The following is a 17516-nucleotide window of genomic DNA, read 5'->3' as shown; positions in this document are numbered from 1 at the left end:
CAGACCATGAGTGATTACATTCCAGGAAGGAGGCCATTTATTTCCCATTGCTCTACTACAGGAAGGTCAGGGTCAAGCTTTCTTGCACCATTTTTGCAAGAACAGCCTAGAGGTAAATGTTAACATGATCAAATCCCTCAACTAGCAGCCTCCCCAAAAGGACAAGAGGGTTATAGGAGGTAAAGATGTCCATTTCATTCAGCAGCACAGAAGTCAAGTTAGGAAGAGTGGAGCTAACTTTGCTGCCTTGTAAGAGGAGAGATCCTTAGTCCAAAGCCAGGGAATGGTGCACATTGGCAGGTGGGAACAGGGGGGATGCTTAGGATCTACAAGCCCCTTGCAAAGTTATTTGTAAGAGTTTGCATAAAAATTTGTATACATCTCTCCTAAAAGGAGAATCATGACGTTTATAAGCTCTTCAAAGTTCATGCCTCTTAAAGATTAACCACTTTTTAAGATGATTAGGAAAGAGGGGAGAAGGGAAAGAGGCTTGGCTTTTTCCATTCACAGCAGCCTTCCTGCTAGCCCAGGCTCAGAGCTGCTACAAACAATACCCTCTCACATCCACTCTCCACCCCAGTGTGGCCTCCAGCCACAATATCCCAGAAAATAGACACAGAGGGACCTCGGGGATAAAGGTCTTTATTCAACAAAGTTATCTCACTCAGTAACAAAAGAAGGTCTGGATTCCTCTAAAGGTCTGGAGCAGTGTCCACCCCTGGCAGCAGGAAGCACGACCTGCTGACTTATCAGCTGCAGCTCAGAGCCTCTGGTGGCCACTTAGAGGTCATAGTTGGGGTTCTTCCGAAGGATAACAAAACCTTCTAGAATAGGGGTGACGGGAAGAAACTCCTCAGTGGCCAATTCTGCCCTCTCCCCGTGAGCCAACAACACTGGGGTTGTGTGTGTCTGGAACCCTGTGATGGTCTTAGGCTTGCCGGCCTGGCCCACCACATCCACTGCCTGTAGGGTGAGAAAACTGAGATGAAGGACTCTCGATAGGAGTGCAACAGAAACCCAGTGCCCATCCCAGTTTCAGAGAAATGGCACATATGCATTCTACAAGTTCTGGAGTACAGCCTGGGCCCTCCCCTCTGCTCGGCCCCTCACCTGGCCCACACGGACAGACACCGGCAGTGGCCGCAGCTCCTCATCAAATGTGACCAGCATTCGGGGCTGCATGGCAGCCACCAGTCCATATAATACATAGTGCGACTTGCCTAGGATGACTGAGGGAAGCACACAGGACAAATAAAGTTAAAGGCATCACAGCAGGTCTGGCCTAAATCTTGGGACCCCACTCCAGCCCTGACTCTTTAACCCCTCAGCTGTATACAGCTGAACTCACAGCCCTCCCCACAGACACCCTACTACAAACTGGAGATGCCACCACCTGACTCTGCCTAAAGCCCACAGACTCGATAATCACTTTTCCCCTCAGGGCAGAAAATGGACTCAGTTCATCTTCAAAATAAATCTCTTTGGTTAAGATCAAAAATGGGAGAGATGGAAGTCTCATGAGGCCCAAAGAACCTCAGAAACCCAGAGGAGTACACAGTTAACTCGGGTCTTGTTCCTAAATTACCAAGGAGGCCCTGGTTAGGGGTGGAAAGAGGGCACTCTGTGCCACCAGGTAAGATTCCCGACAGGAACTCACTGTTGCGGACATCCAGGAAAGAGACAAGCACAGTGAGCAGCCCAGCCACAGCCACTTGACTCATAAGCTGCCGGTCACTGTGGTAGGGGCAGAGGGTGAGTGTGCCTTTCCCTAAATGTGTCAGGCCCTGGGGGAAAAAAAATACAGAGAGAAGTGGAGGTGGGGAAGTCACGTCTAAGGAGCAATCATCTAACTCAGCCACACAAATCTCACAATGCATTCACATCCTCCTTTCCAGGCCAAATTTAAGGTTCCCTTCACACAGCGTCATGTCTCCCTTCCATCACACAGACACTTCCCCTGGCACACTCACTCTAAGGAGAACAGTTCTACTCTTTACCTGCGCCAAGCGCACCATGAAGAGGTTGTTGGGGTCCTTGGCATGATACTGGGCTAACTGGCGAAGCATCGCAGCCAGACGGGCATTATTGGTACCTGGAAATATTAAGTGTTACAGAGGCTTGAAAAAAGGGCTTCAACCCTTCCCCCAAGATGCCTAAGATTTCTTTCTGACCAATACTTACCACTGCCCACCATGCCCATGGCAAAGATGGAGTTATAGGACACTTCTGGGTCAGCATCATGAGAGAATTTGCTTAGGGTATCTAGGATGTTGAGTCGTGGATTTGAAACAGAGATTAAGGCCAGTGCTAAAGGCACAGCCCTTCGGAGTGTAGGCTCCCCATATCTCAGCTGGTGATAAAATAACAAGAGTGTCATAGAAAGCAGAAAGAACAAGCTCAGTTACAAGAACAGACAGATGGGTAGATGGGGCCTTAAGTTTTGTAGCAAGGGTGCAGCAGAAAGACCATTTCCCAACCATTTCTCCTGGGGGAATTCTAGGCATCAAAACCAATACATTTCAATCTTCATGTGATACTCACCAGGTGGCCAAAGGTTCGTAGTGCCATCTCTGCACCAATCTCCTCTCCCATGGCAATAAGGGCAATCCCCAATACAGCCACTCCCTGCAAAAAAAGAGCCAGCAAAGCCCAGTGAGCTCATGGAACAGAAAACTCACCCCTGACTCAAGCCATCTAAGAAGAAAAAGCTGTCCTGTGGGGCACACCCTGACCCCTCATGCAGGAACCCTGTCTTGTGCTATTTCAACACTCAGCAATGCCCAGAGAGGCTCTAAAACAAACTCAAATCCATATTATCTTTTCCCAGAGCCTCCCTGGAGTGTGCTCAGCTGCCCACAGAACCTGATGTGCTCCCATGTCAGCAGGGGCTTCCTTCTTGTCCTTGTCCTTCTTTTCCTTCTTGTCTTTGTCTTCCTCTTTTTCCTTGGAGTCAAAGTGCTCACTGCAAATGTGGAGTAGCTGCTGCACCTTCAGTACATTCCCAGAGCCTGGGGCAGGGTGGTCAGGCAAAGAAAGGGAAGAGATGAGAAGGCACCAAGGAAAAGCTTCCTCTAGGAACACAAGCTAAAGAAGCTAAGGCAATTCAGGATGACTAAGAAAGGAGGCCCAAGAAAGAAGTGACACGTCCCTGAGGAGGAACAAACACACAGACCTGCATAGGCACACACATCCACAAGTGTGTTGGCGAAACTGCGGAATGGCTCAGACACAACCTCCAAAGCGGCCAGGATGGCCTCGATGGCCTCTCCCTTCCCTAAAGGAGAGGTTCAAGGGGTCAGAGGACAGGTACTCTCTTCCAGCACAGCCTGACTCATAAACTCTCCCTATTGTATCCAGTTAATACCAGTCTTTTGCCCAAAGAGACATTCTCTCACCCAGATGGTTGAGGCCCAGTCCAAGAGGAAGCCAACGGGCGTAAGTGTCCTTGAGCTCAGTCTCTGACTTCTCCATGATGGTCTGAAGGATGGTGGAAGTGACATCGCCATTGCAGGAGCCCACTGCTATCATTCCACAGGCCAGAGCTGTCACACCTGCCACCTAGAAATGGGAAAATCAATACTTAGCATTACTAAATATCAAGTTATTAAACATTAAGTATTAAGTTATCAAATATTAAGTAAGTTGCTAAAATAGTTGTTCACCTATCTTGATTCAAGATAGCCAACTCTTAGAGTCCACTGAAACCACATTAGGTAACAACGCCCTTCTGATGACAGGCCAAAATGACAAGAGCATCAAGCAGCCACTACGCCAACCCTTTGCATACTATTAACATTTAATCTTCACAAAAACCCCATGAAACAGGTTCTACTGTTATTCCTTATATTGACAAGAAAAAGGATGCCTAAGGAGATTGAGTCACAAGTCCAAGATCATACAACCTGTAAGCAAAGGTGGCAGGATTTAAACTGAGGTCTATCTAAAACTTATGCTTTTAGTCACCACATTTTATTTATCCATCACTAAAATGATTCTACACAAGTAAGAAAATTTAAGGTTGGCTAATGACTAAAACAGCATACCCACCCCAAGCTGGGTAAAGTTCCTCCCCACTCTAGTCTGATACTTCCTCATGGATCCCAAGGGCTGGAACTCAATACTAAAACATTAACTCTTTAGCCTCAATGTCCCCTGAGGCTTAGAAACCCAATTCCAAGCAATTTCACTGAAATGATACAAATCCCTTCTCTCCCCTCCCCAGAACACACACACTCTTTTCCCCACTATTTATGAGAGACCAGAAGGACTCAGAATACCTCATCTCCCCTAAATGATCAACAATCACTATTCACCTCCATACTGGACTTGGAATCTCCCATCACAGGCAACAGCAGGGTGAGAACATCTTCACGATTGGAGCCAGCATAGGCCAAGCCAAGCCTGCAAAAGCCAAAGAGAGACAGTCCCCAACACACACCCGAGGATAAGACAAGGAAAAACAAAAACGGGACTGGTCATTTCAACAAATAGTCACCAAGAGCCAAATAGGCACAGTGGCAGTCTTTGGCTATACAAAGGTGGAAGGGCCAGACTCTGTTTCCACAGAGCTTACAGGCTGAGTACTATCAAAAGGAGAAGCAAGAAGCCTTACCCAAAGATGGAACCAAGTCTCATGGTGTTGCTGTTGTGGAGGACATAGTCTGAGAGCAGTGCCAGGGCAGGGTCACACTCATTCCGGACACCGGAGTTCACAATGCCACAGGCCAGGAGGGCTCCTGACTACAAAACGCAAACAGAGTCTTCACCTGGGCTACTCTACCTTCCTCACCACAAAGGACGCCACATGGGCCTCATTATAGCATCTGCCTTAACTGGAGTCAAAAACCGGGCAGAGCTACCAGTGAAAAGGAGGCCCCGAGAGGGCCCTAGCACATGGGAGGGGGATGTCTGCATTAGTGGGTTGTGCCTAGACCAACCTTGATATAGTCCTCAGAAGAGTACAGGTACTTGTCAATCTGGGTGAGGCCACCATCCACATCCCACAGCAGAATCATGCCCAGGGACGCAGCTGCACTCAGCATTCCTATGCCAGGGAAAAACAGTCAGTCTTCTAGGCTCTACCCTTGAAAACCGTTATAAAGAACTCTCCAAAGAACTGTCTTGGGAATCCCTTATAACACATGCACCTACAAGGACAAAAAGACTGAACAAAATTACACAGAATAGGAACAGAATTATACCATGGTCCTTGTTCTTATAAAGCCATTTGTTGCCATCATCTGTCAGCAGCTTGTCTTGACCAAAGGCCGCATTCACAAAGCCGTTCACAAAAGAGGAGGCCAGATTCATACGGGCAGAGTCCACCTGAGAGCCACTGCCCCCAAACCCTGAAAAGGAGGGGAAAACAATGAAGGTTTAGAGTAGAACAAGAAAGGAACATAGCATGACAGGTGATGCTGAGCTAGCCCCTTAGAATCCTCCATCTGTGGCCCCCAGCAGTGACACAGGGAGAACCATGTGGGAATTCTGAGCTCTATAGGACAAGCATATTGGGCCAAGCCAACACTCAGTACAAGAAACACAGTTAACAATCCTCCAATTCCCACACACATGGAGATGTCCACTCACTGTTGTTCTCTAGGTGGGTTTTATAGATGTCATCAGGCACCTTGGGCTCCATGATGTCCAGCTGAAGAGAAGTCAGAGGGTCACAACTGCTCCCCTAGCCTTCCCTTAGCCATCCCTTCTGTTATCCCACTGAATGGCAATTCTAACCAAGGAAAGTCTAGTCATAAGCGTCAGGGAGGTAAAATGCCAGGTGGAATCAAAACCAAAAAACCTTGGTGGGTAAGGACAAAGAATCTCACCTCTCGAGCTAAAGCCAAGAAGTTACTGTTGAGCTGCACATTGGACATGATCTCTGTCAGGTCTTCATACTCCTCCACATCTTCGCTCAGCTCCAAAAATACCCCATGCCGGCCCAGCATGAATGCCATTTGTTTCTGTACAACCCTGTGGGAGACAGCCGCCACATCTGCTCAGCCCCCATCCACTAGAATAACCTTTCAAGCCCTAACCAGAAACTACATGTCCCAGCACCTCATGCAAATGTCCCATGCATCAGCTTATCACTTCACCCACTTTTTCCTTTACATACACGTCTTTGCAGGAGGTGAAAATATCTTCTACCAGCTCCATGTCATTGAGCATCAGTGCCAATCTCAGAGCTTCAGGGAAGCGACTGAACTTCCGGAACACACCCAGGGCACAACGCAATAGGGCAGAGTTTTCAGGCTCGGGCACGTAATTCACACAACTACCAAAATAAAAATAATAAAGGAATCAGATACTCATTTACCCTGTTTAATTCACTTGCCTGATACTGGATGCCTACTATCATTTCAGTTCAGTCACTCAGTTGTGTCTGACTCTTTGAGACCCTATGGACTGCAGCAAGCCAAGCCTCCCTGTCCATCACCAACTCCCAGAGTTTACTCAAACTTGTGTCCATTGAGTCGGTGATGCCATCCAACCATCTCATCTTCTGTTGTCCCCTTCTCCTCCCACCTTCAATCTTTCCCAGCATCATGGTCTTTTCAAATGAGTCAGCTCTTCGCATCAGGTGGCTAAAGTACTGGATGCCTACTATACACCAAACATTACACTAGTTATTGGGACTACTAAGGAGACATGATGTCTCTGTCTTCAAGAAGTTCACAGAAGTTAACAAATTAACAACAGCTTGATTGCTATCTTTGAAGCAGACACTCTTGGAAAATAAAGGAGTCACAATTGACAAAGAAGTACTGGAGAGGGTAGGCCTGCCACCCTTCCCTACCTTGCTCACTTACCTGGTGAGATAGAGGCAGACCTTTGCATAGGCATTCTCATCAATGTCTTTCTCCAGCATATCCACCTGTTCAATTTCCATGAGCAGGTCGCAGGCCTCATGCTCTGCATTGTGGGCCATGTTGTAGGGGACAATCTCCTTTACCAGGGTCAGCAGTGGCTCCCGCTGTGTCTTCTCCGCATCATCCAGCTCCTGCCACTCCTTAGCCACTTCTCCTGCGAGATGCCTATGGACAGGCCCAGACCATTAGAGTATCAGACCTTCACGGGAAGCACTTCCCTGTGGGTCAAAGAATTCACTATCTGGGAAACTCGATACACTGGTACTCTAAGACAGAACTCAGGACTATAACACAGAACCTCTTCAGCTTCCCAAGAAGAAAAGGTCTTACCTGACGTATTCATGACCCCATGATGCCAATTCCTCCTGGGAGCCCACAAGACGATATTTGAGGCACTCGCGCTCCCCGCTCATGGTCATGGCCAAAACAGAGATGATGTCAGCAGCAAAACGCTACAAAGAAACCAGTCCTTTGAAGTCAAATTCAGGGTAAGGGGAACGTTACATTATGGAATCAAGATCACTGTCACTATTCCCCAAAGTAAATATTAGTTATGTCACCAATCTCATGTTAAAAACTTAAAACATTTTATATTACCTAAGCCTGCTGCAATCTCCCTTTTGAACCAACATGACTGGAGGGTGCTAGCCAGGGGAGAGTAGATAAAGATGGAGACTAAATTTTATTCCAACTGCAATAGTAAACTATTTAAAAGTTTTAAGCAGAAAAGATTCACACTCTAAAAGATCACTATAGCTACTCTATGAAAGACAAACTGTAGGAGGTCACAGACAAAAGGAAGAGAGTCAGTCAGTTGGGAGGCTGCTGCAGTAGTTCAGGTGAAAACTGAACATTTCTTGGATTAGGGTTGTACCAACAGGCAGAGAAGTTACTGAGTTAGGGATAATATTCTAGAAATAAAACACATGGAATAGGGGCATGGGATGTAAAGAATAGAAAAAAATTAAGGTTAAAAGTATATTGATAAAAATCATGATAATAAAATCCCAAGGTCCAACATAAATGACAAAAACATTATCTTTTCTGAAAACAATCTTCCTATCAACTCACTCTTACGTTGAGTGTTTTGATTATGATGAGTTCTGTTGAACTTGCTCAGGATCTCAGGTCTAGGCTTCCTAAGATTCACGATAAGCCCCCTTGTCTAGATGAAGAGGAATTCCCAAACTAGGCCTCTACCAGCTTCTGGAATAGTTTTACCTTATTCTCCCCAGGGGCCATGTTCTCATAGATCTCTTTCAGTTTGCCATAGTGCGGACGCAGAAATTTGAGAGGTTTGGGTACTGAAGTCATGGAAGTTGTAGAAGAACGAATCTGCCTCCGCAGTTCCTCCAGGGCTGGTCGGTACAGGGAAGTGTCCTTCTCCTGACCAGGAGATATCAAGGCTCAGATAAAAGAAATCTCATCCCTTACGTCATAATACAGAGGTGTTTAACAACTCCCGTAGGAAAGTAACTGTGTCTCATCCACACACACACACACACACACAGCCTGGCACAAAAACAAATGTCCCCAGTTAAGAGTTCAAGAACTGTTTCTCCCATTAAACGAAGCCACAAAAATGTTTCATCTCTTTTTACTCCCCTCCCTCACAACATGACTCTAAAATACACTCCATCCTTCCCTATACTCATATAAGAGCTGCTGCCCAAAGTGGAATAAAGCAAGTGAGAAAGATTCGTATATGCATCGGCTCTTGTTAACACTGTGACTCACCCCCAATCGTTCCACGAGCATCTCCAGTTCATCCTGAAGTTGTTTGTCCTCCTCAGACTGGAGAGTTGGAGGAAGAAGCCCATCAAGAGAAGGAATCTCAAACACATTCTCCTCCCAATCACCCTGGGGCAGGTGGAGAGTGAGCCTGCCTCCTTAGGGGGGACCAGGTGGACAAGGAAAGTGGGAGTGAGAACACCTGGTGGGAAGGCAGCCTGGCTTCTGGGCCAGGCTCTGCTTGAAAGCCGTTCTGAAAGAAGGGGGTGACAATTACCAGCCCGAGCCCACCTCACGAGAAGGCGGTGAGGAAGGTGGTGAGGACTGGCAGGGGCAGCGGAGGTGACAGCGCGGAACGGAGGATGGGAGAGAGGGCAGAGAGGCAGGGTGCCGGGAGCCCCGAGGGTCGCCCTATCTGCCCTCTCCCGGGGTCGGCGGGGCCGTTGGGAGTCTAGTCCGAGGCCTGCGGGGCCGTTGGGAGTCTAGTCCGAGGCCTGCGGGGCCGCCGTGACTCAGCCCACGGCCGCCCCCTCCGCCGGCTCCCGGGGCCGCGCCTCACCAGCTCCTGCTCTTTGTCCTTGTCCCCTGCATCCCGCCGCTCCTTGCCGCTCGGCTTCTCGTCCCCGCCGCCGGGAGACGTCGCTGGGGGTTGCTGGGGCTGCAGTGGTGCCTTGTCTCTGCCACCCTCCTCCATCTCCACCGCCAATGCGGGCCCGCTGCGCGCGCACCGCCCCGTTTCCCAGGTGTCCTTGCGTGCGTCGTCCACGGCACCTCCTCCCACAAAGCCCGCCTGCGACCGGAAACTCCGCGGCGACCCACCCAGCCTCGCGGCCTGGGAGTCCCCGTCCGCGGACCTCGCTCTCCAGAGCCACGAGAAAACTACACTTCCCAGCTTCCCACGCGCCATAGGCGCCCCAGCGGCTCGGACCTGGAGTTTCCCGAACGCTGTTTGGGATTCGGGGGCGCTCGGTGCAGTAGGAGTTGAACTGGCTGTGAGCCGAGGCCGCAGTGTGAGTAGTACCCAGTGACACCCCAGTTAGCTGCGTGGTGGGACAAATGGACGACATTCTTGAAGTACTGGACTGTTGATTGCAGTCTTTGTGAAGTTTGTATAATGTATCTAGCCCCGTGGCATATTCACCTAATAACATTCCTCTCCCGTTGAAGAAGGAAATGGCAACTCACTCCAGTATTACTGCCTGGAAAATCCCATGGACAGAGGAGCCTGGCGGGCTACCCATGGGGTCGCAAGAGTCGGACACGACTTAGCGACTAAATCATCATCACCATCACCACCCGTTGAAGAAGAGTGCTGTGATATTACCGTGAGGATGTGGATACCATCTTAAATCCACCTGCGGAGCCAGATGGAGTAGAAAAAAATACATCCAGTCCTACGCCCTAAGGCGAAGTTCTGGAGCTTAAAGGAAGATAAGGTCTTTGTCCTCCATCTGTCTTTTGGTCTTCCTCTCCCTGTTATGACTTAGGAGGGATGTGACCAACAGTTTTTATGTCAGGTCTTATTTTAAATGATATATATTGTTACCACAACTTTTTGAGTTTGGTAGGATTGTGCCCATTTTACAGAGAAAAATCATAGTAAGTAATAGAATCAGGAATGAAACTCGCTCTTTGAATCTCCCAAATTCTTGAGTGTTTCAGGCAAATCTCAAAAGTTCTTCTCTAAGACTTCAAAGTTCTTCTCTTAGGCCTCTGTGTATGTATCTGGAAGGTGAGGAAAGAAGTAATTCTGCTCCCCTTCATCTTGTGGGAACACTCACCATTTGGCCTGGAGTCTTATTTTATGGATTCTGAGTCATTAAAAAAAATGCGGAAAGTGTTTAAAAAAAAACAACACAGCACAGTTAGCACTGAATGAATGCTGGCTAAATATTTGTATAGATGTTGACGTAAAGGTCTGATGCCCATTTTAAAAGCTGTTGTTCTTTTCCACTCAGTGTTTGAATTCTGGGGATGACCTTCCACTTCCATCACCAGTGACTGCCCCAGCCCTAGTGTGCTGACAGAAATTGGGTGGTGCATAGTGGTAAAGAATCTGACTCTCAGTACAGGATATGCAAGAGACATGGGTTTCACCCCTGGGTTTGGGAAAATCTCCTGGAATAGGAAATGTCAACCTACTCCAGTATTCTTGCCTGGAAAATCCCATGGGCAGAGAAGTTGACAGGCTACAATCTATGGGGCCCGCAAAAAGTCAGACACGGCTGAGCGACTGAGACACGCGGACACACAAACGGACACACACACACACACAGAGCTATTCTATTCTGTGGCTTCAAGATGTCCATGTTTTGTCATGCTTTCTTCAGTCACTATAGAGATATTTCTCCTAAATCTTTCCTATTTCCATGACTTCTTCTGTCAGATCTCAAATTTTGTCTTTTATACCAATCATATCCCCACCATTACCTTAGAGGAGATGGGGTGATGTTGTGGCATAAAGCACAGGCTGTTAACAGCTAGTGACTCCAGATGAAGAGTATAGGAATGTTTGTTGTTTTATTTCAACTGTTTTTTTCTGTTTAAAATGTTTCAAAATTTAAAATTTGAGGATGAGTAGGAGAACATAAGCTTTAGAGAGGATAGACATGGTATTTAAAACCAAATTCTGGACTTCTTTGGTGGTTCAGTGGTTAAGACTCCATGCTTCAAATGCAGAGGGTGTGGGTTTGATCCCTGGATGGGAAAGTAGACTCCGACATGCCATGTGGCACGGCCTAAAAAATAAGTAAATATTTTTTAAAAATAACAAAACCATATATGGCTGAGTCCCTTTGCTATCCACCTGAAACTATCTCAACATTGTTGATCGGCTATATTCCAATATAAAACAAAAAATTAAAAAAAAAAGACCCAGTCAGAAGCAAAAAATGGAAAACAATAGGGAAGTAGTGCATTAATTATGGTGCATCTATATAATGGAACAGCATACAGCCTTTCACAAAAACATGTACGAACATGGAAATAAGCTGATGACTTAGGTCATTGAATAAAGTATATTGTGAGTTTAAAAAAAAGAAAAAACACCAAATTCTGCCCTTCACCAGCTGTGATATTTGGGCAAGCTTCCTAACCTCTCTGGCTTCTTCTATGAAATTTGAGTAATTAAGTATCTCCCTCATAAGTTTTTATGAGAATAAAATAAGAGTATATAAAGTGTCTGGCTAGTTGCCGGGCAACTGGAGAAAAAGCAGTTATCATTTTCCAGCTTCCTCGGATTTGCAGGGCTGCCCCTTGCTCCCTACCTCCAAGCACTCAAGCTCCAAACCTCTCTGGTCAAATGCAAATATCCCACAATTATTCTCAAGGCTTGATGATACATTGATGACCTGCCTCAAGCTTCATCTCAGTCAAATTGCTCTCTCAGAAGCACTCCTTCCTACCATTTGGCCGGACTCCCAGCCTTGTGACCAAACTACTCTCCAGTCAAGGCCAATCACCTTTTCCTTCGCACCACCTTCCTTCAAATTGCACCCACTGACCAGCCATGCTTCCCCCAAACTTATGGCCTGAGCTGTAGAACTCCACCTCTTCTGGAGGCTCTGAAAATCATTCAACCCAAAGCATCATTTCTGTAACACTAGAAATGCTCTAGACAGGACAAACCATTGCACTGTTTCCACTGGGCTGCTACTTTCTTTGCCTGATTTTTTTCAAAGTCAGATTGCATTGTGGCCCTTCCTACCATTAATTCCCAGGACTGACAGGAGTTGTTACAATCCCCTCTTTTTCATAATGACTGTTACAACTTCCCTTCTTCTGTTACAACCTCTTTATTATGCCCCTTTCCCCTACCTCCTTCTGATCAGCCTAAACCTTTTACTATTTCTGAACATGCTTTGTCCCTTTGAGCTGGATCAGCCTTTTCACTTTGCTGTTCCTTCTGTATGGAATACCCTTCACCATTTTTTATTTTAAAATTTTATTCAGTTATTTACTTTCAACTGCACTGGGTCTTTGTTGTGGCATGCAGGCTTAGTTGCCGTGGGGCGTGTGGGATCTTAAATCCCTGACCAGAGGTTGAACCCGTGTCCCCTGCATTGGAATGAAGATTCTTAGCCACTGGACCACCAGGGAAGTCCCCTGCTCATTACTGTTTTTAGCTGGCAAATTTTCCCATCTTCTGTACTCCAGCTCAGTATCACTTGTGTAGGAAGCCTTTCCTGTTCTTTCAGGTTATCAATTTCTTCCGTGTTCCTATGTTGCTTGGTACCTACCTCTCCCTCACTCCACTCTGAGCTCTTAGAACAGGAACTGTGTCTTATTCATCTTTGTACCCCTGGCACCCAGTCTAATATCTGGCTTGTGGTAGGCCTTGACAAGTATTTGTTAAAGAAGCGAATGACTGAATGGCTTTGCATTCATCTTCAGGTCATCTTTGTATATGATAACGGCCCACTAGGAGTCTCTTTGGAGCCCAGAGCTCAGCACTGGGAAACTCAGGAGTCTCCACTTGTGAGTCAGGATAGGTCTACTGACACTGTGCTTATTTAATGGGCGACTCTCTTCCAAAGTGACATTTCCAGAGTACCTCCAGGTATGAAATTATGTCGTTTGGCATGTCTGTACTGTGCATTGGAATTAATCCAACTTTCATGGGACAGTGTAGGGTATGATGGCCCAGCACCTTAACTAGTAACTGCTGTCATGTACCTACTGAGGAGCACCATCCTTTATTCCTCCTTCTGCTTTAACACACAAGAGCATATTACAGATGGGTATTTGTCAACTTGGCAGGCTACTAAGGGTGAAGGTTACATCTGTCACTTGATGTTCACCTTGCCTTGCCTCTGGAACCAAGCACCTGCAGAGTGCTCAACAAACAGTGTTGCCTCACTTATTTTCAACATGTGCTTAGGTTTCCTGTAGCTACCTGGTCATCATATGTACCTGGCCTGAGTGAGCTGGGTGCCATGGAAATGCACCTGCTGCTAACAGCCTCACTTGGAAGCACGATGAAATTGCCCAGAAGAGATATATATGCTCGAGTCTCAACTCTGTCATGACTTAAAAGGACTAAATGGTGGTGATTAAAGAGCATCTGAATTCTAAATTTGACTTTAATGCAGTGTGTCTTAGCTGACATTGGAAGTTATATAATTTTTTTCTTTAGTTTCTCTACTTGTAAGATAGAGACAATGATAGAACCTCCTTGTAAGCTGTGGGAATTTAATGAGGTGATATTTTTAAAGTATTTAGTACAGACTTAAGCAAAAAAGAGACTTGGTAAATCAGGGCTTCTGCTTATTATCATTATTTGACATGTTGACCTTTTGCAAATATGGAGTTTTAATGCCACAGTGGCCAGCTGGTCAGTATTCCAAGCTGGTCTTTGAAATCAAGTGTCAAGGGAAGGGCAAGGCTTTATGATACCAAGCCTCTCTCCTCCATCACGACACTGACATTATAAATCCCATTCTCTGTGCAACATCCAAACTTCATAAGCCAGTTCTTAATATTTCTTTGGGTTCTAGAACTTGCTAAGCCCATGAAGCCACTTATTGAAATATTAAAGCTGATCTAGGCCTCTGAGATCATCTCATCCAACCCACTTATTTTACAGACTGACAAGGTTACTGAGATCTGAAGAGGGGATAAACTGTGCCTGGCATCACAGTTGCAGGTGACAGAGCTGGAGCCAGAACCAGGCTTCCAGATGTGACAGCTCTCCTCTTTCCAGTACACTCTGCCACCCCTCCTAGAGTTGTGTTCTGAGAGCAGAGACTCAAGCCATGCTTTCCCTTGATATTAAGAGTTCCCAAGCCCACTTTCCCCAAGGAGCCAGTGACTTCCTTCCCTTGGCGGGCAGCCACATATCCAAATCACTTGATAGAGACAGCTCTTTATGGGTACAGTCTGATGTTGGGACAGGATACAGCATGCAGGACATGTGACCAGGAACCCACCAATCATTAACAACTCTTAATCATTAACTCTTACCTTTCCTAATTTAATAAACCCACCTATACTTAAACCTTAGGGGACACTACATTATAAAGAGAATTGAGATTGGACCCTTTCCACTGTTTTACTCTGGTTCTCATTTTACAGATAAAGAAACAGGCTCTTAGAGGTTAGGGGACAGGCTGAAGCTCATATAGCTGTCAGAGTTTCAGTTTCAATCCAGGTCTCTGACTGCAGTGAAGTGATTATGGTTAGATCTGTAAAATGGAAACTGGAGCACGTATAGCATATGTTGCTGTGAGGATCAGATGAGTTCATGAAGGTGAAAGTGCCAACAGAAGAGTCACCTGAGGGAAGAAATCATCTTCATCTTGGCATCACCAGCACCTGGCACATTATTGGTAATCAATATATTGGGTTGACCAAAAAGTTCATTTGGGTTTTTCTGTAAGATGTCACAAAAAATCCAAACAAATTTTTTTTCCCACCCAATACTTATAAATCTATAAATTTATAAATGAATGAAGAAAGTAATGAGTCTCCTAGCAGTGCCTGGAATACAGAGGTATTCCATGCACGCTCCATTTCCCTCACTTGCTGAGGAGGGTGGCAGGCTCTGTGGCCACCAAACCTGTGGGCTCTGTGCCTGGCACCTGGTAGGGCTTGATGAGTATGTGTAGGTGGGATGAGTGACTCTCAGGAATGCTAAGCCTTTGAGGACATGGAGAAATGCATGTCTTCTCATCACAAGCAGAGGCTAGTGCTCCAAGCTGCAGGGAGTGAAGTGCTGCCTTGGCCAGGGCTGCCCTCCACTGCAGGGTAAGGGCCACCCATCTTCCAAGCCGACCCTGGCCAAGTTGTTACCCAGACTCAGTGTCAGGCCCAGCTACATGCATCCATGGGGGCCACGGCAGACCCTTCCAGCTATAGACCAGCCAGGGGTGGGACATGCCCACCAGTGAGCAGAGAACATGCTCCATTTGCCAGGCTCAACTTTGTGCCATTCCTCATCCTACCTTTTTGTCTTTTTGGGGTTTCAATTTTCAGTCTCCTGTGTCTGGTGAGTGAATAAATGAGTGCCTAAAGAGTACCTGGCATACAGCAGGTAGTCAATAAATACTGGTAGAATGAGTAAATGAGAACAGGACTGAAGGAAGAGACAGACTGACTGATGCGTGTCTATTTATTGGCACAGGGTCCTCCAGGGCCAAGACCACTCCCTCCCCACCCCCTTTCCTGTAAAAATAGACTCTATCCTTCACTCTTCCTACTCTATCTGCTTTCCTGCTTGGTCCGGGGAGAATCAGTCACCCCCTAAGACTTGTAACCCCAAGATGCAGGGCCTAGCATCCCTGACATGTACACGCATCCCCGCTGAGCCCAGGGACCCTGGGAGGCAACAGGATGTTTTGTGAAGGCTGCTGGCCTTCCACTAAGAGCTGAGCACAGGGCGTCCATCAGAGAGGGCTGGCAGCAGTATTAGGAGCAGTAGCACGAGGAACATGGAATAAGGGTCACCCCTGGGGGCAGGGCTGAAAGGAGCTCCGTCTGTGCCCGAGGGAGCGGTGAGTGAGTCTTGGGGAGATGTGTGGGAGGCACATCTGCTGAGCCCTGCGTGGCCAGCAGGCACAACAGGCCCTGTGGCCACCAAACCCACTGAGCTGGGGGCCTAAAGAGGTGGACCCCTTCTTGTGGGAGCTGGTGGCCCCTGCCCAGGCCTCCTCCAGGCAGGGTGACACAGAACATCACAGTGAATGGTGGGGACTCTGCTAGAGGCAGGGGCACCCCCAAAGCAGAGGCACGATGTGGTGGCCAAGGAGGGACATGTCACACCTATGGTGTGAAGGGACAGGACACAGCCCAGCTGGCATGTGCCTTCCCTCAACCCCAGAGCAGACAGCCTGGCTGGGCAAGCTATCCTAGGCTCTGGCACCCGAGCTGGCCATTTCTCCCCCGACCCAGGTCTACCACACCTCACAAAGCTGCCCTGAGTTCATGGGGGAGCCGACAGGGCAGCCGAAGTGCCGCAGGAAGTCGCGGGAGTTGGAGAGAGTGCCCAGCACGCGGAAGCGGGCAGGGCTGTGGGGGTCGGTCACCAGCCCCTCGTGAGAGCTCTCGGGTGTGCGGACCGAGCACCACACCTGCAGGCCAGGACAGACACGGGGACACAGAGTGTCTAGTGTGGGTGAGGCCCCTGCCCCAGCTGCCGCAGAGCCATCCCAGGGACACAAGGCACCACTACCCAGCCCCTTAGCTCAGGAGGCCTCGGGACGCAGAAGAGGGCTTAGCCAGCATCGCAGCCCCAAGGCCTTGCTATCAGCACCAAGGGAGGAGAAGGCACCTGCCCTCTGAAATTCCTCGAAGGCCTTTCAAAGCTGCCCAGGATGGACGTGTCTGAGGGGAAGAAGTCCAGTCCCGGAGACTGCCTGCTGTAGTGCGAAGTACCTGGAGACCTTGCTGAGTCTGCCACTTACTGTCTTCCTGGGTACCCCTGGACGAGCCAGTCTGTCCCCGAGCTTCCTCCTCCACAGCCACCTCACAGGAGCATCATGAAGATCAATCCTGCTCCCTACCCCCTGCCCTTCAAGATCTGCAAAAGCCTCCTGAAACCTTCTCCCTCCTCCAGCCTCCTCACGTGCTTTTGTGGGCCCCACAGGAGGCTGACCATGAGGCCCTCCCAGACCACTTTCCACACTCCCACTTCAGCCCCATTTCCCAGTCCCTTTTCCTGCATGCCTAGACTTCTAATGACATGCCTGGGAGGTAGCAGGAGAAGGGCAGACCCCTGGCCTCCCAGAAGGACAGTACCTGGGCAAATCCCACAAAGAAGAGCTGGTGGTTGGTGAGTCCCACAGCTGGCAGCTGCTGCTCCTCCCCATGCTTTCTTAGCCATGCTTTGTAAGCCTGGGGTTGGGAACACAGGTGGCAAGCGTGTTGGGGCCTGCCCTGCCCCCATCCCCAGAACAGGTGAGCCTTAGCCCTCAGAGG

General features: G+C 48.0%; 2 protein-coding genes and 1 long non-coding RNA gene across 7 annotated transcripts in view; 1 reads left to right on the top strand and 2 right to left on the bottom strand.

Annotated features, from left to right (window-relative positions):
• Positions 1–641: 641 nt before the first annotated feature.
• On the bottom strand, positions 642–9354 carry PSMD2 (proteasome 26S subunit ubiquitin receptor, non-ATPase 2). The gene is made up of 21 exons (XM_040252167.1): positions 9163–9354; positions 8610–8666; positions 8094–8258; positions 7203–7324; positions 6813–7037; positions 6119–6277; positions 5829–5973; positions 5590–5650; positions 5202–5348; positions 4938–5044; positions 4613–4740; positions 4314–4401; positions 3396–3558; positions 3173–3274; positions 2863–3008; positions 2542–2625; positions 2182–2350; positions 1998–2092; positions 1658–1784; positions 1111–1229; positions 642–963 (listed from the first exon to the last, which is right to left on the bottom strand). The coding sequence occupies exons 1-21, from the start codon at positions 9295–9297 to the stop codon at positions 781–783; spliced, it is 2727 nt and encodes a 908-aa protein (XP_040108101.1). The 5' UTR covers positions 9298–9354; the 3' UTR covers positions 642–780.
• An 88-nt stretch (positions 9355–9442) lies between these two features.
• Positions 9443–10025, top strand: LOC120872014. The gene is made up of 2 exons (XR_005723149.1): positions 9443–9613; positions 9771–10025. It is a non-coding gene; the product is annotated as an uncharacterized LOC120872014 (long non-coding RNA).
• A 5668-nt stretch (positions 10026–15693) lies between these two features.
• LOC120871984 (endothelin-converting enzyme 2) overlaps positions 15694–17516 on the bottom strand; it is a 31408-nt gene continuing 29585 nt past the window's right edge. For 3 of the 5 annotated variants that reach the window (XM_040252140.1, XM_040252095.1, XM_040252122.1), the window contains 2 exons: positions 17337–17432; positions 15694–16669 (listed from right to left, as the gene is read on the bottom strand). In XM_040252140.1, coding sequence (XP_040108074.1) covers positions 16493–16669; positions 17337–17432 — 273 coding nt within the window. In that variant the 3' untranslated portion in view covers positions 15694–16492. Of the gene's footprint in view, positions 17433–17516 lie in introns of all 5 variants that reach the window. The other 2 variants (XM_040252103.1, XM_040252114.1) reach the window with 2 other exon arrangements.

This window comes from Oryx dammah, unplaced genomic scaffold (assembly GCF_014754425.2).
Source record: "Oryx dammah isolate SB20612 unplaced genomic scaffold, SCBI_Odam_1.1 HiC_scaffold_2, whole genome shotgun sequence".
Classification (NCBI taxonomy): domain Eukaryota; kingdom Metazoa; phylum Chordata; class Mammalia; order Artiodactyla; family Bovidae; genus Oryx; species Oryx dammah.
The sequence above is the reverse complement of the archived record's forward strand: the minus strand, read 5'-3'. Positions and strand labels throughout refer to the sequence as shown.

Excerpts from the sequence above, each read along its gene's own strand:
- PSMD2 (XM_040252167.1), bottom strand. The coding sequence starts at position 9,297 with ATGGAGGAGGGTGGCAGAGACAAGGCACCACTGCAGCCCCAGCAACCC. Across the intron at positions 7,038-7,202 it reads TGGGGTCATGAATACGTCAG|GCATCTCGCAGGAGAAGTGG; the intron begins GTAAGACCTTTT and ends GCCTGTCCATAG. Across the intron at positions 3,559-4,313 it reads ATTCCAAGTCCAGTATGGAG|GTGGCAGGTGTGACAGCTCT; the intron begins GTGAATAGTGAT and ends TCCCATTTCTAG.